The 8,781-nt window shown below is 38.7% G+C and overlaps 1 protein-coding gene across 1 annotated transcript in view; it reads right to left on the bottom strand.

The window, feature by feature from the left end:
• Positions 1-1,998: 1,998 nt before the first annotated feature.
• Positions 1,999-8,781, bottom strand: part of LOC117949528 (diacylglycerol O-acyltransferase 1-like) — an 8,388-nt gene continuing 1,605 nt past the window's right edge. The window contains exons 3-17 of the mRNA XM_034879839.1: positions 8,423-8,510; positions 8,272-8,312; positions 7,807-7,892; positions 7,510-7,562; positions 6,764-6,869; positions 6,310-6,414; positions 5,895-5,954; positions 5,676-5,779; positions 4,757-4,795; positions 3,715-3,756; positions 3,566-3,610; positions 2,980-3,089; positions 2,824-2,889; positions 2,618-2,705; positions 1,999-2,118 (exon numbers count right to left, since the gene is read on the bottom strand). Of these exons, the coding sequence (XP_034735730.1) occupies positions 2,038-2,118; positions 2,618-2,705; positions 2,824-2,889; positions 2,980-3,089; positions 3,566-3,610; positions 3,715-3,756; positions 4,757-4,795; positions 5,676-5,779; positions 5,895-5,954; positions 6,310-6,414; positions 6,764-6,869; positions 7,510-7,562; positions 7,807-7,892; positions 8,272-8,312; positions 8,423-8,510 (1,114 nt within the window). The 3' untranslated portion in view covers positions 1,999-2,037. The remainder of the gene's footprint in view (positions 2,119-2,617; positions 2,706-2,823; positions 2,890-2,979; positions 3,090-3,565; positions 3,611-3,714; positions 3,757-4,756; positions 4,796-5,675; positions 5,780-5,894; positions 5,955-6,309; positions 6,415-6,763; positions 6,870-7,509; positions 7,563-7,806; positions 7,893-8,271; positions 8,313-8,422; positions 8,511-8,781) is intronic.

The raw sequence follows: 8,781 nt of genomic DNA, 5'->3' as shown, positions 1-8,781 counted from the left end.
CACACACACACACACACACACACACACACACACACACACACACACACACACACACACACACACACACACACTTGTGCATAATAAGAACTCAACATTAATCTTGCACAGAATATTCAATATATAGAGAAGATCAGTAATAGTAAACTACATTTAGGACAATTTTTGAATCACAATTTGTGATGAAGTATATTTACAGTTTATAGTAAGGTGAAAGAGCATTTTTGAAAAATGTTGACAGTCAAATTATTCAAATGAGATGGAGCTTTGGACATGAATGTTTTTGTAATCATACACCTGACACACCGTGAATAGTGTCTTAGTTGGCTGTTGAAGGAGAAAGGAGGGTTAGTCGAGTAGTTTTGGAAGCGCACTGATTAATAACGTCGGCGTAACAGAAAAAGAGAAGAGCCAGAAAAATTCAATTTCTTAGTTACCAGACTAATATGGTGTTTATATGGCATAAATAATACAAAATAATTTGATCTCTAAAGGCAAAAGACTTAGCTGTCCTCTCGCACCATTGAACTTGTGTGCACATACTGCAAATCCTGCTGGCAGACCAAGTGCATTACGTAACCCGGCTACTGTGGAGCTCTACCAGCAGATGAGTGCAGAGATCGGGGCTGATGGAGTGTTATTTCTGTGATTCATCACTTCTCATAAAAACGCAAAGGTCAGCTCTGACTAGCACGCCACTTTTATGTATGGTCTCCCCATAAAAGAAGTGGAAAAATAAAACAGCCGTTAGTATTTAATCTGCAAAGAACCAACAGTAATGACATAATGTCCCTAACAATTTAAATGGATGTGGTTCTAGCAGGTAGTATACTAACACTCAATTAAGAAGTGAAATGTATTTTTTATATATAATAAAAACAAAAAGACAAACTAAACAAAAACAGTGAAACTACTATATTGGCAGGTTAAAAAACTAATACAAAATAAAAGACTAAAACTGAATGGAAATCAATTCAGTTTTGTTTTTTAGCTTTAATATTTCACTCCTGGAAAAAAAGGCGAATTTCAATCAACTCTCGCTGTGACACTGAACAACAGGAAACGGATCTAACATGAGACGGCACTGGACCGCATCTGCTGTAGGGTTGGGTCATGTCCCGCGTATCACGTCTCCTAAACCCAACTGTCCCGTTCTTCTTCTCCTAAACCCAACTGTCCCGTTCTTCTTCTCCTAAACCCAACTGTCCCGTTCTTCTTCATCTAAACCCAACTGTCCCGTTCTTCTTCTCCTAAACCCAGCTGTCCCGTTCTTCTTTACAAGACGGGGTGAGAATGTGTTGAGTTACGGGTCCATGCATTATACAACATTACACAGAGATTCTTCTTTCAGCAGTTACACAGCAACACTATCATTAATTTGGAGTCAAGTTTGTGTCCATCTGGTAAAAATTTAGAACTGGGAAATATGATAATTTCAAAATTTTGCCCAGCTCTAATTTAAGTCTAACATTCACTATCCTTTCAGCTCTTCTTTGGTCTCCACAAACCTCTGGGGTAAATGCTCCACTTTCTACCCCTGCCTGTAGCCAACTTTGTTTATGTGCTGTTTGCTGCTGACATGGTAGTGTACATCAGGTTTGTTACAGCTTCTTTCTCTGCAAACAGCAGCCTGCTGACGCTGTGAGAGTGGTGCGCGTGAACCGAACCAATTAAGTGGGCCGGACAGCTAAACCACGAGCTGTCAGGCACTGTAAAGCTCCGTAAAGAGGGCAGATGCAGATATTAAGTTTTATTTCAATGTAGGTTCAACACCACAAGTGAGCAATATTTCCTATTGTCAAAATGTATTTTATGTTGTCATTTGATACATAGTTATTATAAAAACATCCATTACGGTAAATCCAAGGTGTTTTCTCGTGGATCCCTTTGTTTAGTTAGAAAAGAGATTAATAGATGAAGTAGCCAAGCTGAGCTGTTGGACCGAGTCAAGTGCACTAAGCTGGACAATAACATTGCAATTGTGTATACAGAAGGCCTCAGAGCCTGTAGCCCCCTCCAGGTAAATACCCCCAGCTGCCACTAGTGTGGTATTCTCACCTCAAATAGCATCATGAGGAATATCCACAGACGACAGCTATGCAGAGGCAGAGCAATCAAATACTGTGTAGAAGAGAGGACAAAAACATGGCAGCAGGTTATTATTGCATTGCCTAGCCCGAATTATCTCTCTACTGCAAAAAGGGTCAGTCTTCAGCGTGTTGGTAGGACGCAGCGTGGAGAGCAGCTACGCAGCGTTTGAAAATGACGTAGCACTGAGGGCGACTACAGTAGCGAGTAGTGTGAGAGACTGAAAACCACATGGAAGGTTGGATGATGTAAAAGCGCTTTGAGTAGTCGTTAAGACTAGAAAAGCGCTATATAAATACAGCTCATTTACATTTATTAAATCAACATAACTGATGATTATTTATCAACAATCTCGTAGTGTGCATATTTTGTGAAAGCACCAATAGTCAACCCTGCAATATCGCCACAATATTGATATCAAGGTATTTGGTCAAAAATATGGGGATATTTGATTTTTTTTTTCATATGGCCAAGGTCTAATAGTGATTCATGTGTTTAATTAAAGAGCGTTTCATGCAATCTCAGCCTGTACCTCTAAAAGAGCAGCTGACATCAGGAAGACCAGTAACTCTGCCTCTAATGGGGGCACATTCTTTTCCACCAGCCGAGTGTATACATGTCTTCATACCAGTGGAGACACAGAGCAAAGACAAACAAGAGATGACAGCAAAAGTCAAAAGGGGAAATTATTTGGCGGTTGAGTCATTTCAATGAAACATGAGACATGTTTCATAATACCTATGACACCATTTCTGAAAGGGAATACTCCAATTCTCCCAAAAAGTGATCAGAGTTGCAGCGTTCCTGTAAATGAAAGACAAAAGGCCATGACCCAGCGCAAAATGAACAACAACAAAAAATACAGTGTGCATTAATTGTTTCCGTGTAACTGACCACCAGTCGCCATAAAAATGACGATCACCGAAGCGCAACAGTTCTGCACAGAAATTCAGGTAGGAGTGACTCAAGAAGAAGAAGAGGAGCCAGAGGAAATGGGTTGGTGCCTGACAAGAAAGAAAATATATACAAATACCAACATACAATTTAACAGTTTAACATCTCTGCTATCTCTATCTCTAGTATCGTGTCATGTACGATAAAAATGTGATCTGTAATTCTCATGCCCCAACATGCTCCTCCTCCATCCCCGTATCCTCGTTATTATTATTATTATTATTAACCACCATCTGGGACTACTTTCTTCACCACTGTCTAAATGATCGTATGCTGACATATTACACTGTAAAATGAACTGTCAAAAACAATAACATTCAAGCTTGAAGGATAAAAAATGTATGTAAAAAATTAGAAAATTACAAATCATCTTATTTTACTATATACATGTATATTTACAGTCTCTTTGTGTGATGTTTTGATATTTTATTGTTTTAATTAAAATAAAACAGGATACATTTAATGGAATAATATTTTGTACAGTGTACGTCACCAAGAGTCAATATGTAATATTAAGTAAACTCACCACCAGTCCCACCAGGTGCTCCACTCTCATAGTGACGTCCATACTCCATGTATAAGATTAAAAAAATAAAATAAAAAGAAGTTAACTCCACAGTTTGGTGCGGCGTTTGCTGTAATATTTATAATTAAGAAGGATCGTGCTTCACTCACAGAGAAGGAGTTTTCTGATCTCTGGAAGATGGGTTCAATCCACTGGGAGGACAACAGGAAAATGTACTGAGTATAGAACCGCGTAAAAGACTACACCTCTTCAACGTTTAAAGCCAAGGACCCCTTGTCTAGAGAGAGACGGAGAAGGGACCCCCGCTACATTTATAAAGTGAAGTTGCATATTAAACAGGGCTTACAATAAAAACCTAAATCCTTTATTCATACCTTTTAGTGCATAGAACACTAAGCTATAATAAAAAGGTATTGGTATGATTTTATGAATCGTGTTTTAATGTTAAACATCCATGTGCCAGTGAGTGTTAGGATTACCTGTCAATGTGGGTGACTCCCTTAGTGACTAACTAAGCCACAGTGTTGGCCAGTAAGCCTTTCATCAGTGTGGTTTTAACAACCAGACTGATTCAGAAGAATATGTTGGATTCATGTGAAATCTTCATCAACTGTTGCAAAGGATCTCCTGCAGCCTTGCAAACTGTCGGCTGGTTGGTTTGTGTACAGTAACCATGGCAACGCATAGAGCTGACCATGAGCCGTAAACTGATTGAGATAAATATTCTGAATGCTCTGTATATATGTCCAAAAAGTGCCTTGAAAACCAGAATAATACCAGAATATCCCACAATCTTAATCAGAAAATGCCTCATTCTCAATACTCAACCGGAATATGCTGTTTACTTGACCTGTATCAAATTCTGAATATTGTCATATTTAGAATAATAGTGGAATATTGGTGTGCATGTAAACATACTCAATGTCAGTGTTGTAGTCAAGTCACCAACTGTCGAGTCTGAGTCAAGTCTTGAGTTCAAGTCCGGGTCCAAGACAGAGTTGCCAAAGAAGAGTCTGAGTCTGGTCAAGTCGAAGTTGAGTCTGAGTCCAGGACTCGAGTACTCCATCACTGCCTATTACACATAAAAGTTGTCAGAAACGTCATCCAACTTCCGAGTCCTAGATCATGAATGCTCGAGTGCCCTAGTCCAGAGAATAGGGATTTGAGTCGGACTTTAACCAGCTGCTGTACCTGCTGCACAATTCCAACCATGATCTGGATGACGGTCACCTGAAGGTAGAAAGATCCACAGTTAACAAGCTGTAGTGTCTTCATCCATGACACCTACATTATATCTGGACATGTCTTTATATGTCCCCTTTAACAATATGTCCACTGCATCAATCAAAGTCATGGTAAAACCGCTGCTTGCTGGGTCCATGCCACACGTGTAGAACCTCTTTAAACGTGTTAATTAGTCATAGAGCTATGGCTCATTTACACATTCAGACGTTAATTTGCAAATATGAGGCAATTAAGTTAATCTTCTGCAGTTCATTTAGTCAGTTCAAGTGGCAAACAATTTTCTACCTTTTGTTTTTAACTAATTTAGGGTTGTGAGTTATATTATTTCAGCTGCATAAATGTTTGGGAATTATGGAAGATTAAAAATGCCTAAAAATAAATAAAGAAAGAAATACAGTGAAATAAAATATACGTTGTTACTGCATATGCATTTAGTGTCGTAATTGAATAGAAAACATTTGTTAAAAGGATAATTATTTAACTTTTTGTCATAAGTAGTTGAACAAATTGAGATTTATTTTTTAGGCTGGAGAAGCACTGTCCACAGACAATCAACCAATCACAGCCTAGGAGTCAAACCCCACGCTAAATGATTGTCCTTTTAACATATTCCTTTCATTTAATTATGATGCAGCAAATGCATACACACAAAAGGAAATACAACAACAATGTGTATGGAATTTCACTCTATTTCTTTGTGAATTTGTTTTTACTTCATTACATTTTAAAGCTAGTGTGTAGTTCCTGCCTCCCCCATGAGGAACTATCGGCGCATTCACATGATACAAGCCTTCCGTGATTGCACACAGCCCCTCCTTAAAAGTGCATCGCGCCCTTGGTAATACGGTGCCGCTGTTCAGCTCACCATTTCCAGCAGCCTGTGCAGTAGCTTAGTGATGCGGACCTTAGGAGTACATGGGAAGTCTCTCTGGTAGCACAGGGTGGGGGCAAATAGGAAATAATAAAGATCTGAAAAGAGAAAAACAGAGTCACAGAGGACAAAACATATCACTTTAATCATCATAACAACAACATCCTATCAAGTTACTGTGAAATCATAAGTATCTTATGAATGTTGTTTCACCTTGGAAAGTAAGCTGGTCCGTGTGGGCTTTTAGCTCAGCAGAAGCATTCTTGTCCCTTTCTGTGAACACACAGATAGAAGAAGCAGTAATTGTTGGAGTAAATTTTGTTCTGAAATTAAATCACAACTTACAACTTCATTTTTTTCAATTCTTTTTAAAAATATATTTTTTTTGCATTTGCAAGTTAGATGAATGTTTATTCTGCAGCTATGCACAGCTTCCTATGCCCACCCAGCCCCCACCCTACACCCTACACCCTACGGCACAGTGATGCTCAAAGCAAACATGCACAAAAATAATACTAATACATAAACATATACGTACCACACACACATACAGTACAAATACCTGCACATTTGAAAAAAAATGTAAAGAAATTAAAACAACGTACAACTTCTGCTGTTGAAATAATACCTGGATCAGGTAAACGAGCCTGTCGGTACCAGCGATTAGTTTCCTGGTATGAATACAGCTTCATCCCCAGAGCTGTGTAGAACCAGAGAGAGAAGAACGCTCCACCTGGTGGACAGAAAAACAGAAACATCCCAGCAATGGTGCAACATCATTCAGAACATTACAAAAGACCCACGGTGCCTGTGGGCAGGGAAGGTCACTGTCTCTTTTAACTTCAGTCCTTCATTAAAGCACATTTATTTACAGACATCATTGGTCTAACAGAACATTACTGCAAAATGTGCCGATGATACCAACTTTTTAAGATATAAAAAATGCTGTTACATAGTTATTAATATGTGGAAACCAGCAAAAAAAGACTTAACTGATATCCATTAGTAGTTGATAAAATTGCATTTGTGTAAAGAAAACTTAGATCTGATGATGATTTACATGTTTAAAGCATGGTTGTTACCTGTGGATATTGTGTGCTCATGTACGATGACTGCAGCAGGGAACAGCAGCAGCAAGCCCAGGTTGGTGAGATGCAACCGATGACCGTTGGTGGGGGACAGCGTACCCTGACCCAAAGAAATGGAAGTGTTGACCTTTCCATGATAATTATTTTAACTGACAAACGCTTTTGTTTTGTATGATCCAACAAACGTAATCAGGTATCCGAGTCCCAAATTCCTGGACCTTATCACAGGACCATAGGACTTGTAGTAATTGGCCGTCCTCTGTCTTAAATTACATTACATAACAATTTGGTGTGTCTTTCAAACCAAGTCTAAACTGTCTGGAGGGAGTCCAGTAGAAAAGATGTATACTAGTACTCAATGAGGCGCATCCTTACATCGCGTGACATAGTTTTAATTTTCCTACAGATTCTGTCCCACTCCTCATCATCAGATCCCTTTCCCATGTCCTCTAAAGGTCTGCCCAGGCCCCACCCCCCAGGTTCTGCGTGAGCATAGAATAATACCCAGAAGCCTCGTGACCTTTTCCATATTTCAGCAACTACAAATCGTTCCATTCTGGTGTTTCAGGACTGAAGAACTGGATCCAAGTTCCAAATCTGTAAAACACTGAGACCTAGGCATTCCAAACGATCACATCCTCTAAGGATTTCAATATGCCATAAATATACAAATCAACAAATAAAATAAACAGAACAGCCTTTATCAAAATGAAAGAGACAAAGAAATGCACCAGTCTCACCTTTTCCTGAGACCTCTCAAGTAGCAAAGCTGTAATGGCGAACACATTGGCAGCTGAAAAGAAATAGAGATATTTTGTTGATTCACAATGAGAAGCTAACGCCTTGTTCACTAGACAGTGGTGCTGTAGGCACTATGCTTTTTAACAAAAGAAGAATATGTGGAATGAAAAAGACATCTCTTGTTCTGACGCGTAGATTATGATAAAAATCTGACGTGCTCTTTTATCTAAAAGTAGATGTAATGTAATTGTGCCTGCTGGTGTTGGTGCTGCAGTCCTGTCTACACAGATCCTCACCTAAGACGAGGTTGACAGACGGCCAGGTGCAGTTGTCCTCAATGACATGCTCCAAGACCTTTTTGACATCTATCAAAAAGCCATGTCTGTTAGGGGAAGGAAGGAAGAAATATATATATATATATAAATATATATAAATATTTATGGAAAATTGTAAATGGTTTGACGAAATAGGTTTTTTGACTTAGTTTTTTCTAGAAAACTACTTTTGCAGTTCCACCTTGCTGATTTGGTTGAAAGCTCCAGAAAAGTGGGCTTTGATGTTTTATTTGATTTTTTGACAGTTTCAATGACAATTACTATAATTACTTACTCACTCTATCATTCTACTCTCTTATGACAATTGTCAGATTTTGATTTATTTAATTGAGTTTGATTTATTTATCTAATTGAGGATGTAAAAGTTGATCAAATTCAATTAAAAATATACATGTACAGTATACATGCGTGTATCTATGTACTCACTGTATGAAGTTCTCCAAGAACAAGTGAGCATGAGTCAGGACCTGAAAATCAGACACCGTCTGTTAATCAGTCATTAGTCCTAGGTTTTGAACTTGAAAGTACTTGTCTGGTAACTCTGATAAGGTCTACAGGAGGAGAGGGAGGACCCTACCAGGAGAATGATGATCCAGTTGAGGACGCCTCTGTAGCCGGTGAAGCTGCTGTTGGAGCTCAGCAAAGAGTCTTGGGCACGATGACAACTGGACAGAGAGACTTGTTAATAGTCATCATTGTACGTGAGGCTAATTCTTTTCAGTTTTTTTTTAAATGTTGGGATGAATCGCGTCACATAGTTTTAATATTCCTACAGATTCTGTCCTGCTCCCTCATCATCCAGTGTAATACTCTGATCCCTTTTCCATGTTTTAATGCATAAATTAAAGGTCCCACGACATGGTGCTTTTTGGATGCTTTTATATAGACCTTAGTGGTCCCTAATACTGTATCTGAAGTCTCTTTTATATAGACCTT

The sequence above is a fragment of the Etheostoma cragini genome, chromosome 8 (genome assembly GCF_013103735.1).
Source record: "Etheostoma cragini isolate CJK2018 chromosome 8, CSU_Ecrag_1.0, whole genome shotgun sequence".
Taxonomy (NCBI): domain Eukaryota; kingdom Metazoa; phylum Chordata; class Actinopteri; order Perciformes; family Percidae; genus Etheostoma; species Etheostoma cragini.
Note: the sequence above shows the minus strand (reverse complement) of the source record. Positions and strands in the feature narration are given on the sequence as shown.